General features: G+C 30.9%; 1 protein-coding gene across 1 annotated transcript in view; it reads left to right on the plus strand.

Annotated features, from left to right (window-relative positions):
* Positions 1–328: 328 nt before the first annotated feature.
* LOC134714740 (N-alpha-acetyltransferase 35, NatC auxiliary subunit-like) overlaps positions 329–17,705 on the plus strand; it is a 33,696-nt gene continuing 16,319 nt past the window's right edge. The window contains exons 1-9 of the mRNA XM_063576257.1: positions 329–408; positions 2,237–2,359; positions 3,351–3,465; positions 3,949–4,023; positions 4,651–4,818; positions 5,715–5,825; positions 9,275–9,409; positions 10,971–11,088; positions 14,586–14,764. Of these exons, the coding sequence (XP_063432327.1) occupies positions 341–408; positions 2,237–2,359; positions 3,351–3,465; positions 3,949–4,023; positions 4,651–4,818; positions 5,715–5,825; positions 9,275–9,409; positions 10,971–11,088; positions 14,586–14,764 (1,092 nt within the window). The 5' untranslated portion in view covers positions 329–340. The remainder of the gene's footprint in view (positions 409–2,236; positions 2,360–3,350; positions 3,466–3,948; positions 4,024–4,650; positions 4,819–5,714; positions 5,826–9,274; positions 9,410–10,970; positions 11,089–14,585; positions 14,765–17,705) is intronic.

The raw sequence follows: 17,705 nt of genomic DNA on the forward strand, positions 1-17,705 counted from the left end.
ATTGTTCGAATTAGGCGTAAAATTTTCACCCACCCACCCAAACCCATTTTACAAAATTGAAGTTTGCTATTTGAATGAGCAGTTGTAGAGTTTTCGCATTTTGTTATTTCTTTTAGGCCCGCTTTATTAAGATTATTCGTATGTGTATCTGTTGTATTGTATTATATGAATATTTTGTGTGTAAATTATATATATTTATGTATCTTATATGTTAATTCAAGCTGCCAAAATTAAACTATTACTGGTTTATATCTTCTTTATTTGAAAGCCCCTGTAATTGGCCTTAAAATACGGATTCCCTGTATTTGTCCGAGATTGTGTAGACTTTTATATAATCAACATGTCGACTATCGACGAGCAAAACAATTTTGATTCACCTAACTTAAAAGAAGATAATTCTTGCAATGAGTAAGCAATAAACGCAAATAACGTGCACGACTAGCGGTTTACCATGGCAATTCTCATCTATCCTATATAGAGCTCAAATACTAAAAAATAAAAAGGAGTACAGAAAAGCCTAAACCGGCTAAAATTTCATCATAACAAATGCACAAAAATGTCTGTATTTACACTCAAAACTACTCTGAGTACACATTTGAAGGGGGATCGGAAGGGTCCTAATGCTGAAGTATCAAGGTCTCGAATTTAAAGAAATTTAAATCCCAACATCCCGAAATTTAAAAAAAGAGTTCCAGATTTCGAAAGGATCAAATTGAATCAAGAAATCCTGAGCTCAAAAACACCTTCAGCCCTACGTTGTGAAAAGGTCCTGCCTCCCCTCATATTTACTTGTGCACTTGGAAAAATTTTAAGGGCTGGCATGCACTAAATATATAAAAGTTTAATGTATTATGTGTTTCAGAGAGTTTTCTTCGTTCCTGTAGGTGCAGGTCGTTTTTATAACCTTGTCGCTTCGTAACATTTTTGTTTTATAAATAGTTGATTTGTAACTAAATAGTTTTGTAACCTTATAACAATATTTAATAATATGAGTTGTAGGTTATGGAAATATTGTTAAATAGATATTGTCGTTCTGATTTGGTACGAAAGTAAAGTTTGAAAGGTGTAGTGTTAAACTCATCTGTAAAAATCTGTATCAACCAGATAATATCAGGTTATAATATAAAGTTGTCACTGTATGAGTATTAGACAGCAAAAACACATGTGAAAATCAAGGTAGACAGAAGATGAGGGGTCATCTCCCTGTGACTTCAGGGAATACTATAACATGCAGTAGAATGTGGACTGGGTCTTTCTATACAAACTTACAGAACCTCATCATTTTGATTAACAATAATAAATAGACTAATTGCTGTATATATTCAAAGGTAAACATGGTAAACTAAAAAGGTAACAGCGTGTTAGGTCCCTCTTCATACTCATATTTTCATTCTGGGATAAATATACTCAAAACCAGATGTCATGTAGTACATGTTATTCACAGACAATCTGTACAATACTACAGATTTTAACTGAGAGGGAGCATCTCAAAGATTTATCCCAACTTAGTTTATTTTTACACCTCTTGCAGGAACGAAAAAAAATCACATTAGAATCCAAAGGAATTTATCTCTGAAACAAAAAATGAATAAAACTTGTATATATCTAATGGATGCCATGCTTTAAAACTTTTCCAACTGGACTGCTTTTCCTGTCCTCAGAGAAGTTTTTAAGGTGGGAATACAGCAAATTTTGTCCATTTGTTATGATGAACTTTATGGACCACATCAACCAACATCACATATAGCTACCTCTCTAAAAGCAATGTCAGACAGGCAAACATATCATGCACATGGAGACCAGAATGTTTTTTTATTTTTATTTTTAGGAACACTACATGTCATGTGACAGTGATATTGTTGGCTTTTTTCAAAACTACAAAAATGTACCTCTACCCTTTTTTATTGGGAAAATATGCATCATTTTCATCAAATTAGGAAATTTAAGAATCACGAATTTGACTGAAACTTCAATTTACAGACCCATTTTCAAGAGTCAAACCCTGCTTTAAATTAAACCCCATTTTGTCAGTAATGAGACATAAATAGACCCTCAAGTGCACATATAGTAATTTTAGGCAAGAAATGTTTAAATGAGTGTTTTTCAGTTTGTATTCATGCACAATTACTACTATCACTGTGTGATAACACTACTACAAAAGACAAAAGACCTTTTACATACATGAGATATCACATGTTTTATTTGCATGATCAAACATTTACTTTTATACTTTAAGAAATAAACAAGAAATGGCAATACAACCAGACAATAAAGCAGTTTATCATTGGAGAGATGTCACTTCAGAATTTATTGAAGCAGCAGGAGAATTAGAATTGGGAGAATTGTTACATGATGCCTCGTAAGTCACATTTATCCATTGTTTTGTTTTTTTTAGACTTGTTTTGTAGTTTAAGTGTTATCTTTTTTTAAACTCAAATTCTTTTTATTGTCACAGATGTATCTTCTTTTCTGGCTTTTCTTGTAAAGTTGAAATAAGCTTGCAACTTCTTCTCAATAACTGGCAGCCCTATTGGTACATGTCTGTCCACCAAAAAGTTTGGTAAGGAGCCAGTTTTGAATGTAGTGGTGGTCTTGTTGTCCAACTAAAAGTGTGTGATTGTTTTATTCTTGTTTAGGCCTTCTGGTATAAGGTATGTATTGACTGCAGTGTATATCAATATCCTCATGACCACCATGTTAAATATGGTTTCAAGAACTCTTAATAACCCTTTCCTCCATTGAATTTTTTTTTTTGCATACCTGATTTGCATAGGATTTTTCAATAAAATGCTAAAAATATACTTTAAAGTATTAATGCATTGCGAATAACAAATATTTCATCAAATAAATTTAAGTTGGATATTCCTATGATATTCCTTTTCATATTGGATACAAATTTTAATAAGTTTACTGCAAACACTTTGTAGTCAAAGCGTTTCAACTGAGGTACTACACAGGCGTCAAAAGGCGTCATTATGGAGTAAAGGGGGTGGCGTCAAAAAGCGTCATTATGGAGGAAAGGGTTAAAAGAAGCGCTTTCGAAATCAATTTGAGTTTATATTACATGTATATAAATATCTATCCTGCTTTGTACTAGACCTTCACGCTGAGCTTAGCAAATACCACTTTTTAAGTCTGATTTGACCCAGCTGAAGTTTAAACCACAAACCTGATGAACTCTTGTCAAACATGTAACCTCAGGACCACAAGGCAGTTGCCTAAATATGAATAAAAGTCTGTTTCTACATTGCACAGACATGAAATTCAAAGCAAAATACTAACAATACTGTAATATATAACTTGTATTTGAGTGACAAGAAAAAGTATTTCATACCATTTAATTATTATAGGTTTGGACTTTTTGAGGCAATGTCTGCCATAGAAATGATGGACCCCAAGATGGACGCTGGGATGATGTGTAATCAAATTCAAAGAAAAGTTCTCAACTTTGAACAAGCTGTTAGTGTGAGTATATATATGTTAAGCAAGACTGTCAGAAAGATTTATTTTATTTTTTTATTGCTGGTTGCTTCACACAAATCAGCATATAATCCACATATATTTTGTATATTTAAGACAGGAAAAAGTTATAGAGTCAAATGGAAGTTATTAAAAAAATTAAAATGCTGAAAGAATGCATGACACTTCTCAATACAGGGTTTCTAAGCAATATAAGGCTTAATAAATGTCTATTCATTTTATAGGCTGACTAGACATAACTGCTATATACTGTCATAAATTATAAATCTGATTTGTTTTTCCTGAACCTACATGTACATGCTAAATATTAGGTTTCTTATTTTGATACTGTTGTATTTTTGCAGTAAATAAATGATTAGATATAACACTGTGACAAAAAGGGTAAATCAGCTACCTTAGAAATCCCAAATCTTAGTCAGATAGTTTCCCCTAGCAGCAGTTATACTATTTTGTATGTGATTATTTCAGGCTGACAAGTGTAAGATAAAGGAGTTATCAATTCCACAGCTTATAGGAATAATTGATGCTTCAATGGCATGCTTGGTAAGTTATAAGGATATATAATGTACAGATAGCAAATTAAAAGTTGTGTAGATAATTTATGAGTATGGTTACATACAAGGTTAAAAAACATCTGGTTGCATACAAAGTTAAAACATCTCACATCAAGCATTAGACAAAGAAAGTAGTTGAACGTTGATGAGGTGATGGTGATTTACTATCACATCCATAGTAAAACCAATATAATTAAGGAAAGAAGGTGGAACAGCATTTTTTTAATTGTATGACTGAAGAAGTCTGAAGTAAAACTGAAATTTGTAACAGAAATATACAAAAATTACTGTAAACCAACTAAATTGTTGAGTGATTTATTTTTGCTAGTACAATGTAGAAAAATAAGGTGAATATAAACCATGTTGAATAGGTAAACAAATATTTTTTTCCTTATTTATCTGTATGAAGTAAAATTTACAATCAAGAGATTAGATAGCCAGGAAATGGGTTTGAAGGGGTTAAATGCGAAAGAAAGTATCCGCTAAAATAAGTTTGGTTTACAGCATACTATCTTACATGTACATGTCTTAAGTTTGACTTTTGCAAAGTTTCATGAGAATATGATGTTTTATATAAAAAACTGTTTGTATGAACTTAAGCTGTTTAATTTTTCAGGTAACCTGGTTAGAAGGTCATTCTTTAGCTCAAACTGTGTTTACCAATCTTTATTTACATGACCCTTACATCATTGAAGACAGATGTTTAAAAGCATTTAGTATAGGCATGCTGAAAATTATAGACCATATCAGAGATCGGGTCAACAGAGCTAGTGTGTTTGAAGAGGTAATATTAATACATGTGTTATGTTTTGTGGATATTTTCTCTTAAGTAAAAGTCACTTTAACCATTCTAAATCTCAAATCCAAAAAATTGAACAAAGTACAACATTTCTCTACCAGACTGTGATGGCAAATTCTATGAGACGGTTCTATTGGTCTTCAACTCTGAATGTCAAAGGGACAATATGCAAAACTTGAATCTAGACTAGAACAGAAACAGCTTTGTCTTCAACCTTTTATTAAATAATTCTAAAAAAGTAAGTAAGTAAGTACATTTTATTTAGAGTCGGCATTTACATACATAATAATAGACAAAACATGAGCTCTGGTGATCTCTTTAACCGACTATCACATAAACAAATCATGCAGCATCATGCAAATGGTAACAAATAAAAATGAAAAAGCATGCAGATATAAGGAAAGCAAATTTATTTGATTTATGAGCTTCAAGAGTCAAAGCTCATGTGGCAAGTGCCTCTATGTGTGTTGAACAGGGTAATCAGCAAATCACTTGAATATCATGAAATAATAACAACTAAAAAGCATAAAAACAATATGATTCTTGCCTCATTGGGAAGGGAGTTTCATACTTAAGCTGCCCCAAATCTAAAGGATCTTTTGCCATTACTTGAGGTTCTAGGTCTAGGTACCTCAACAGTGTACACATACCTGAAATTATATGAATTGTTTAATCTTGAATAAATAAAGGACATTTCTAACATTCTGCACTTTTTAAACAACAAGTAAAACCCATAACATATACTGGTTGTAGGCTGGGAAAAGACTGAGGCATGAACACATAAACAAAAAATAACATACATGATTAACTGATTCTTTTTACATGTTTCTGTTCCTTGGATATTTTTGTATAATTACTTCCCTTTATAACCAATTTTTAAGGAAGATTTTCAGACAATGACTTATGGGTTTAAAATGGCAGCTGATATAACTGATGTGAGAGCGACAGGAATGATGAAAGAAGTAGAAGATGATATCAATAGAATACTCAAGGTAAAAGTTCCAGGTGGTAATAAATGATTGAAACTCCTTCTACAGGTGGTTCATAAGGCCCGAGACCACAATTAATTTCTCTATCTTTTGTCTAATTTTTTGTGTGTGTAATGTACAGTACAAGTCCAAAGATATATGCAATTTTCAGAAAAATTGCATCATTACATCATACAAATTTGGCCAATACACATCCCTACCCCTATAGGCAAGTCAAGAGATGTTCCGAAAAGTGTAAATATAACCTTTTTGCACCTGGCCTAATCACTCTTTCCTTATTGAAATCAGTTAAAATAAAACATCCAAAAGTTTATTTCAGCTCTCTTCTTTCATTTCCACCCCAGAAAAGCTAAGAAATGAATGAGAAAGGGAAAGAAAAAAAATAAAGAAGAAATACACTATAACTAAAGGGAACTATATTCGTGAACAACGAAAAGAAGGGTCATTAATTGTGGTCTTGGGCCTATTAGGGGCCAAAAACTTGACCAATTCCAATAAAACTTGGCATGATTTAAGTTTAGTGTATTATGAGTCAGTTTACATAGTTTCAAAGCCATGTGATATATATTATAGAAAATGTGGCATTTTTTATATCTCAACTTTGGTTGCTAAATTGTGACGTTGAAATAGAAAAATTTCAACTTTCAAATTTTGGCTTCAAAAATCCTCCCAAAACACCAAATTGCACTTTTTTTATGTCTCAATGTATAAGATATTATCTATTCAAAGTAAATGATAGCATACTTAATGTATGAGACTTATAAAAAATTGACAAAGTTAATTTTATATATGCCTATGCCAAAAAATAGAGGTTTTCAAATGAAGCGAGGCCTTATATGAAATGTAATATTTTCCACTTACAACAATTTTCTGAAGTTTTTAAGTTAAAACAAAACATTTAACATATCATAAATGTTCTTTTCATGTAAACATAAGTTTCAAATAGCATAACACATGAGTTTTACATGGTCTTAAGCAATGTCAAGCTTAAAACAACAAGTTCTCAATTTAGGCTGTTCTCTATATTTCCATATTTAATTGCATATAAATGATATTGGAGATGTAAATATGCTTCTTTTTGCCCAAATCCTTGCTGAGATATGATCAAATATGAAGCCTGGATGTAACAAGACTGTTGCTTTTAACTATATATGGAGACAGTATGGTCTGATGCAAAGTTTTTTCAATTTTCTGTTTAAAACCTGCATGAAATTTCAGTCTTGAAATGCCAATATTTTAACCACCAGCCATCCAACAGAAGAAAATAAAGGTATTCTGTGAAACAGACAAGTTTAAACAACCAGTAATAAGTGCTTTTGATATAGATTCAGTGCAGTCTGTTTAAAGAAATACAATTTTTAAGTGCATAGAACTTCATATTTCACTTGCCTCGTACGGATCGCTAGACCTAGACTATTAAAACAGTCCATTTATGTACTCTTTTTATGCTTTTATCCACTTTTCTTTGTGTTCAGAGTTCACAAATGAGTAAAACACATGAAATAAATACCACAAACACAAAAAGATATCAGAAAAAAAATGTCAGAGAAAAATTAAGGATGCTGCTTTTGCAAAATTATTGAAAAAAGTGAAAAAGCTACTTTTTGGGCATATTAGCTGAAAAATTACTTTTTTTACAAATTTCTATCAAATAAAAGTGGAAATCATTTCTTCTCATATAGTTTGACAAATAAATACCAATAGATCATTCAGAGAAGTTGTCAAAGTATAATTTCAAAATTTGCTGAAATGCACCTCTTAGGCCCGAGACCACAATTAATTTCTCTATCATTTCTTTATAACGTTTTGTCGCATTTAAAAAAATTTAATTGTTGTTTTTGTCTAATTTTTTGTGTGTGTAATGTACAGTACAAGTCCAAAGATATATGCAATTTTCAGAAAAATTGCATCATTACATCATACAAATTTGGCCAATACACATCCCTACCCCTATAGGCAAGTCAAGAGATGTTCCGAAAAGTGTAAATATAACCTTTTTGCACCTGGCCTAATCACTCTTTCCTTATTGAAATCAGTTAAAATAAAACATCCAAAAGTTTATTTCAGCTCTCTTCTTTCATTTCCACCCCAGAAAAGCTAAGAAATGAATGAGAAAGGGAAAGAAAAAAAATAAAGAAGAAATACACTATAACTAAAGGGAACTATATTCGTGAACAACGAAAAGAAGGGTCATTAATTGTGGTCTTGGGCCATAACACTACAGGGAGGCAACTCTGTAAAAATCAGCTGAATGTTTTAAACACATGTAATTGTTAAGGAAATATTAAGTTTACATGTGTGGCATATCCTTTTTCATCTGTTTTTCCCCCTTTTTTTTCAGAAAAATCATTATAAAGCGTTTGTGTTTAATATGGCATTTTGTTACATGAACTAAACTATAAAATAGACATTTTAAAAATTCAACTTGAAATGTCAGGAAAAAAACCCATGAAACCTTCATTAATTACTTAAATCAAGTTGAAGGTATTAACTATAATTGAAAAGAATTTTGTTTAAGCATATTTCAATGCTAAGTTACTTTAACAGTAAAGTGTTGCTTTGAAATTATTAAATTTCATGTTTTAAGCCCTAAAGTATTCTTAGATTCAGGAATGTAAATGATATGTAAATAAAATACAGTGTGTACACATTTGAAGTTAAGACGTTCTTTCATTTTGGACCTATGCATCGATAGTGTGACTTCTAAATTATTGGAACCTAATAATTCATTTGCAATGCTTACATACTGTTCTTTCACAGTTTTGATCTTAATCTTATTTGTACCCCTAATCTAATACTGTAATTCATATATTATTGCAATTTTTGAAAAATGAAAACAATGCGAGTTTAATTGTAGTGTTTGAGGAAAAGCTACATATGCCTACATGTATCAGATATCAAAATAGAACTTCTTATTATTGCAATACTCAACCAGACAATTATTTGCATTAATAAAAATCTCACAATAACTGCTGAAATTTACAGTAATGTCTATGCCAGTGGTTTCTGAAATTATTTTAATTACTGTTTTCATCTGTTAACAGAATATTAGATATGTTCACCTTCTGTTTGGTTTATAATTGCGGGGTATGACAAATCTGTATATGGAAACATGTTATGAAGTTAACTATTTATAAATATTGTAAAAATTAATTAGCTTTCCTTTGAAATGCAGAATCAGTCTTAGCTTTGATTTGATTTGATTATTGTATTTAAATTAGCCAGCACTTGAAAGGTTTGGAGGTAGCAGATATATATATTTTTAAATAGTCCTGTTGATTGAAGATCTTAAAATATTTTCTGTGCAAATGTATTTGTTTCCATGTAGCTAAGTTTCTAGATCAAAAGAAGATTTCTCAATCAGACCTTTGATCTGTCCACGTATTGAATATCTTTATTGACAATCTGACGAAATAAGTGATAACTTTAACCAGCAAATTTTGTTTTTACAGACAACCCGAAGTAAACCTGGTGAAGACAGACAGCCAGACATAGAACAAGAACATGAACTCAACATGGCCCTGTATTCCAGAATTAAATTCACCAGATTATTTCTAACATTACTACTGTCCTTAAATAAAGAGAAGGTAAATGTTGTTATTCATAAATTACAGCAATATTAGACCTTAGGTTTGTCATGTCAACCTACAAGAAAGTTGTACATTTTTGAACATATGAGTTCCTATGCACACCTTTATAAGAGGGTGTACAAATTTGTAGTAAAAACATGTAAAACTACAAATGAAAAATTAGGAACAATGGAAGATAACTCAAACTTAAATCTAGCTAAATATTTTATATTCACAAAATTGCAAAATAAAAGCAATCTTTACCTTCCAGTTCTATCAAACACTTTAATTTAAACCTAAGTAAAATAGCTATAAATGCTTTAAATTACAGAATGTAACATAGAAAGCAATAAAGTTAGATATTAATTCTCTTATTTCTCCTATCAAATTGGATTTCAAACATGATTTTTTCCCAAAATAATTCAAATTTTAACTTTTACTACATTGTATTAAAGGGGCACTAGCTGTCAAATTCATGGTCACCAATTTGACTCAAGTTTTCATATTTTATTTATAACAATGTAAAACAGTTATCCAAACTACCAAAAGTCTAAAATAAACAGTTTACAGAGCATAGGGTCAATAATATGTAGTTTCGTTTTGTGTGTATTTTAGTCTAGACTCCATCTAATTAAATATCGAGTTGACCTCAGATGACCATATAAGCGATGTAAACATAAATATACAAATGATTAGATATAAATAGATTAAGCCAACACGTGCATTTGAATTTTTATAGGAGTGTTTAATTTTATTTTATAGATTGAAATTACATGTTTCTCGTCGCTTTTACATGTCGCAGAAAGATTTTTAGTGGATCTAATCAGTCATTAAATGCTTTACCTTTTTTTCACTTGCAAGTTAATACTTCATTATCAATATTATTTAGCTTAATTTGACAAAATTGAACCATTTTGGCTGCTTAAAGCGAATTATTATTACACTATTTCACTTTTATTATTGATTGAACAAAAACAAATCATACTTTAATACATCTTGTAGCTAGTGCCCCTCAAAAGACAAAAAAAATCTTATCTTTCTAGATCATGAACCAATATCAATTAATACCTTTTATAAACAGTATTTATCAAAGAAAAATATGAATGAGTGGTTTTTTTTATAAATAAATAAAATTTTATGTGTTTTACAGATTTACTTCTTTAAATACCAGCAGGTAAAAAAGATTGATTTTGAAATTTTAATGGTTATTTGTTTGTTACAAATCTAAAAATACTTAAAACTTTCAAGTTCCACTGATAAAAAATTTATAACTGAATAACTGCAGCATATTCTGATTAGTAAATTCTCCATAAAAGTACAAAAGTCTCCAATAGATTCTTAGTTAACTCTTACTGATAATGTACCTGAATAAACTGGATTACTGCTTTGATATAAGCTTGCATTGGAAATAAGCATAGGGTATCGAAACACAAACAATTGATAGAAAAACACATTTAATAATGATCAAGAGACATGGAACAAAGGGAGATAATATAATATTCTGGCTTATAGTTAATCATTTTCACATTTTTAAAAATGAAAAATAAAACACAATTTAAGAAATATTAATATGTTTTAGTGTGAAGGTGTTCCACATGTTAAGAAGTTGGTCACACAGATGGAAGAAGTCCTCCCTGTCATCAAAACAACATTGTCATGTGGAGTACAACCTGAAACCAAAGAAGTCAGTAAAAATGGTAAGGACATTAATTACACCTTATGTAAGAATCCAGGGTTTTGATTGGTTGATAGCCAGTGTATTTTTCACCAATTTACTGTTATCAAATGAATATCGTTCATTTTTTAAAGCTGCCCAGGTATATACATAAAGGATATGCCTTTTTTACCCTCTCTGCCATGGTATTTGACAAATAATTACACCTTATATAAGAATGCCAGCTTTTGATTGGCTGATAACCAGTGTATTTTTCGCACATTCTATCATTTTTTCCTCATTTTAAACAAATCTGCCTGTTTTTCACCACTGCGGATGAATATGCCTCAAATACCATGGTATTTGCCATTTTGGATATTCCATTTTTTACCCTCGCGGGCATTTTCCCGCCAATTTTTTTCGGATATGACGAGTAATATCATTTTAATATTATTCTTTATTATTGTTAAAAGTAGTAAAAACACAGTAAAAACACCTATAACACAATAAAAAATCTTGTTCTCGGGATAAATAATCTTGTTTTCTGCATATTACGTTTTTCTCGTATTTCTCTGGAAATCGTGGTATTGATGACGTTACATAAAAGCGTGAATGCGTATAAGTACATGTATATTTCCCACGGTATATTTTATGATAATACTTGTCCAAAAAATAAACATTTCCTTTTCCTAGTACAGAGAGTTTAAATTAAAATCTATTCGGTGTAATTAAACAGATATATCATGTTAGGTAGGGGTATTTGCAAAAAATACAAGTCTTGGGACAAAATTTTCCTTGCCTAGCGGCTCAGGAAATTTAAGTCCCTCGACTTGTATTTTTCGCAAAAAACCCTCTATAACATGATATATCTGTTCAGAATACTCTATCTCATTGGATGCTTGTAACGTCATGATCATGAATGCCTTTTTGCACGTTAGCATTCGGTGTAATTAAACAGATAGAGCAGGTTCTTGAGGGTAATTTGAGAAAAATATCAGTATTGAAAATGAATTTCCGTTTCCTTATGGCTCGTGAAATTTAACATTCTCTCGACTGGTATTTTTCGCAAATACCCCTCCTTAAAATGATATATCTGTTCAATAATACAACCTGAAACCAAAGAATGGTAAGGAAATATACACTGCACTATAGCTAGTAACCCGAATTTAACTTGAACGGACGATATTTGCTGCTCTTCAACAATTAAGACCCGTTTTGCTCCAGTGACTGGTATTACAATTTAACACAGTTTTAAAAGTTCACTGTGCTGTTACTTCATTTCCATTTTTGAGCAAGACTAAACTGTTTATTAAATTTAACAAATGTCAACATTATCTTCGTCAATTTTATTATTTTGAAAACAAAATTGTTTTTCATTACAAGCTATTCCATATATCAATATGCAGCTAGTGAATATATGTTGTTTACTGAAAATAAAAGATACATCCATTTCAATTATGTACACAATGAATTATTTCTATATATTGAACTGTCTCGTAAATTAAATATGTCACAGCAATAAAAGTAACTTCACAGTAAAACAGAAAAAAGAGAAACATTGAATATACAGGAATATATAAAGTTTCGTAAGTTATTGCAAGGGACCGCGCGTTACTTACATGCCACAAGTTTTCATAGCACTTACCAATTTTTGAAACGCATATTTGAGATAAAAATCTACTGCATTTGAGCAATTTAAAAGTATGTTATACATCTAACTATTTTATTTTCAACAGATTCACAAGTTTTGCATTTTTTTAAAGCGTACATATACATTTTAATGTTTTTAAAAAAAATCATTGTATGTCACCTGTATTGTTTATTCATTTGTTTAAAAAATGGAAAACAATATGTTTAATAATTTATTGCTTCTGAAGCGCTTTTCTTGATTTACATTCATCAGGAATGCTCAAAGCCAAACATTAAAAATCCAAAGATAGATTAGTACAGAAATTGTTGAAGAGCTATATATGTCAAAAATGCCTAAAATACAGAGCGAAATTGTGAAGCATGTGACTTTACTCAGAATCTACACATTTAACTAAAGTCGATAAAGTTTGAAACAAAAAACGATAGAATACATATTGAGGTTGTTTTGCTTGAGTGATTTACCCGTACATATCTCGGGTCTCATCAATGTTTAAAACGAATTAATGCCAGTTTGAAAAAGTTTAACAGAGGCTATTGGTTTGATGCATCTTACCACCATCTTGATTTAAATTGATTGACGGCAAAGGAATCTATTTGACTGGTGTTAAAATAAATTGATATGAAATGAAAGGAATTAAAAACGATTTTTAATTTTTGTCTATCTTAAATTCTTTATCAAATGATGAATAATCTTATTTAAATAGTGTTAATGCGTTTTTCTCCGTTAAAGTTAAATTCAGGTTACTAGTGCTGGGAATAGAAAGGAGAAAAAACATATAGAAGAATAAAAATGTCATGAGGAAAGAAAAGAAATATTTGATATAAACATGATAACTGAAAACAACAATGTCATGCCAGTACATTTTATGTTACTTTGATAAAGTGAAGTTATTTCTTTGAACATGGAATTCAAAGGGAGGGACTTAAAAAGTGGATTTTAATTGCAAACAGAAAATAGGTATAGTTAAGTTGAGCCATAACATTCAGATTTGAATTTGCCCCCTAATGAGCTTACTGAATTTATAAATACTAAATGAGTGTTTTAAAGAGTACAATGTGACTTTAATCAACAGATAGAATGCCCAACACACTAGCGAAGATGTGTGCACAGATGAACCACAGATTAAATGTTCAAAAAATGACAAAGGAGTAGGTTCAGTAAGGACAGATTTTGCCCTCAAATTTCAGGTTCAGCTGACGAAAGATTTTGACCACTTTTTAAACACTTAAATGTCTATTTCATTTGAATCAATTAGTTTAAGTGAATGATTTGAACTGATTTAGTCATTAAAAACATCCGATTCAAGCTCAAATATGGAAAATCTACCTAATATGCTGAAAAATGTCATTTTTCAGATGGTTTATGTCAAAAATGAAAGTGGCCACATCGGTGTTCATCCTCAACCTCTATATATTTTATGAATTATCAAAAAATACATCTTACATTTTAATATTAAGGATGAACACGAATGTGGCCACTTTTGTTTTACACAAAAACCGTGTAAAATTTAACTAAAATGCTAGAATTTTGAAGATTTCAGTAATTTAGCATGACTTAATGTGCTGGTACCTGATATATATGCATTGTTTTGTCAAAAACTGCTCATATTTATGTAGCAGAAGCATTCTTCTGTCCAATCAATAACTAAAAGATTATATTTTAACAATTTTGTAAAACTGCTATATTTTGGGGCCAAAATGGGGTCTTACTGGACCTACTCCTTTCATATAGGCTAATGTGCCGACTTTGGTGAAACTTTGAAATTGAACATTCACGAACATGTAAGTTTCCCTCAATATATGAAAATTGATTCCCACAAAAAAGAAATGAAACCACAGTTATTTATTTTGGTAATAGACAGGTCAAAAATGTAAATATTTATATTGTAGATTATCCTACAATTATGGGATTTGAACCATTAGTTAATCAGCGACTTTTACCTCCAACCTTTCCTCGTTACACAGTCATCAAGAGTAGGGAGGAATGTGTCAGTTACATGGAAACATTGATGAATCAGCTACACATATTACCAGAGATTACACAGATGGTGTCACTACACACGATATTGGTTTGTACTGAATTATTATATAAGGAATTTTTGAGATATTTTGGTGGATATTCTCAGTGGTAGTCATACAACATATTTTTATTTCTAAATTATACCCTGCGATTTATATCCCTGTAATAGCCTCAATCAGGAACACTTGTTCACATGGCCTAATATCTGTTAGAATGAATAACAAAAACTAGCCATAACCCTTCTGGTGACATCAATATGGGAGCTCACAATCTTTATTTTAGTGGCATCAACAGAACTGCACATAGTATTCTTTATTTTTGTGGCATCAATATGGGAGCTCACAATCTTTATTTTAGTGGCATCAACAGAACTGCACATAGTATTCTTATTTTTGTGGCATCAATATGGGAGCTCACAATCTTTATTTTAGTGCCATCAACAGAACTGCACATACAGTACGCCCAGAGAGTATGTAATCGCGAGATCTAATCACCGATTTCCGTGTATAGCGGATTGACACCGCGAATCACGGATTATACTCCCAATTTCCTCCAAAGATTCTCTCCCAACACCGTTGCCCATCGTATGTACTGAAAATTAATGACGCGTGACAACATCATCGGATTAGCCAGTTTTATTACCTTTGTACATTTAATCGATCTTGATTGCACCTGTGTGCTTTAAAATACGGTATTTAAATGTCCTTTCATTGTTAGATAAAAGTGTGACATTTTTATTTAAAATAAGATAATTATTTCTGTATGTATATGCCCATGTCATGGTCATATGACATACAACGTACAACGTATAAAAATATGAATAAAACACTTATTTTGTATTTTCATTATAGTCCGATCCTGTCATAATTTTTGTTTTTTCAACAAAGAAGATTTTACCACAATTAGAACCTTTTATGACCTACTCAGTGAGCAATATTCGGTTCATTAATAGCTCAATATTATATAATTGATTTCAACTGGCTTAAAACAAAATGATGTTTTTTACGGTTATATGTTCAATCTAAATTAAACCCAAGAGTTAATTTATCGGATCAACAAGTGAACTCTGTTACTTTCAATTTATTTTGTTTATATGGAGAGAAAAATAATGTGTTTTTTATCCGTTATGATCTTTTATTGATCTTTTATTATTCAAAATAAAATTGGATTAGCGCAATTCGTCCATATTTTACTGCTTGTTAAATGTCCTCGGCGAAATATAAAAAGAAGTATTTCTACAATTTATAAAATAGAATATTAAAATGAAATTATATCGTGTTCTACAAGAAAGAAATATGTAAAAAAAAATGTGGATCGGATTTTTACGATCGACAAATGTTCACAGAGGATCTCTACCAACGCCCATCAGGAACTGAACGACATGCATCCTGTTTTCATCTACCATATATATATAGTGTTGACTATGGATGTATAATTAATGTCCAGTTTTATGTCGTCTGTTGACTGAGAAACGTAAAAATAAAAGACTGATGTTGGTTTATTCAGAAAAGGAATATAATTTAGAATCCGGTTAATCAATTGTAAAAGGACCTTCTAGAGCCTCAATCTTAACGCACACACATTTATGTCAATCATTACAAAGCAAGTTTAAACCTTGAATGAATTTTCCCACGGTTATCCAGAAAGGTCACCTGAGTTCACTGTTACATGATACTATTTCCCGCCAAATAAAAATCTCGTGGACAAAATTGATGTCACTATTTTTAGCATTCAATATTGTGAGCGAAGTCAAGTTCATGTTCAACTACGCACTGATGATCACTGAGATGCGTGTCGTCTTCCCACGGCAATTAATTGCTTTAAAAATATTTAAAGATCACTGTTCTAAATACAACACAGAAGTTTACATTCATTGTGCGTAAATGAATATTATGCAACGACGAGTTATTGCAGCTATAGAAGTATTCCTGTTGTAGCCGAAATGTATTATTTATTTTAAAGTAATGCTACATTGTAACAAACCGTGAAGAGAAAATGCCGTAGACTTATTAAGCATTAGGAATGGTGAATGATATTTTCTTTCTTTTCTTGCATATTGCATATATATATATACAAGTTTTAAGCCACGTTATTTCTTTCTTTCTCACATTTTATACTATCAGCGTTAATTTCCGTTTATTTTCACGCAAGTATGTCTCTTTTGTAACTTAAGTTATATAAATTACCAATAAAAAAAACCCGAGGTCATAATCAAGTATAGATTTTTTTTATAAAACTTTAATGCAATTGAAAGCATTAACAACAACCTTTTGCTTTTTAAAACTTTTATTTGTAATCGTAAAATGGAAATTGCGTAGACTTATTAGCATAACAGATAGTGAATTATACTTTCCTTTTTACTTGCATAAACAACTTTGACACATGTAATTTTTCTTTATTTGCTCTAATTTCATGAATTTATTCAGTGTTATTCTCCGTTTATTGTTACACAATAATATCTCTTTTAGTAAATTAAATATGTATTTACTGATAAAAAACAGAAGTCAAAATCAAATATAGTTGTTTTTAAAACTTGTTTTAAATGTACAGTGTAATTAAAAGAATTAACAACGTTTTTATTTTTATTTTAATCTTTCAATTGTTTCAAGCAATCAGATATAAACTGATAATCAATAGACAGGAAATACAATTGTTTTATTACATAAGAAATCTCGCATACCTTGACTGTCGCCTGCCGGCATAGATCAGAAGGATTAGGGCAATTAATTACCTGGTGTGACACCGCGTCACTCCAGACTGGGAGAGATGTCGCTAATACAATAAACAAAAGGTAATGGATTTACGCGAAAGTCGGAGGGAATACTCCCATATTTCTCCGAGAATTTAGGGAGTGATGTCGGAGTTTCCTGGTGTTACACCAGGAAAAAACTCGGTTTTGGAGTTTGGGATGGCTTTCGCGAAAACTACTGTAGTATTCTTATTTTTGTGGCATCAATATGGGAGCTCACAATCTTTATTTTAGTAGCATC

This window comes from Mytilus trossulus, chromosome 4 (assembly GCF_036588685.1).
Source record: "Mytilus trossulus isolate FHL-02 chromosome 4, PNRI_Mtr1.1.1.hap1, whole genome shotgun sequence".
NCBI lineage: Eukaryota > Metazoa > Mollusca > Bivalvia > Mytilida > Mytilidae > Mytilus > Mytilus trossulus.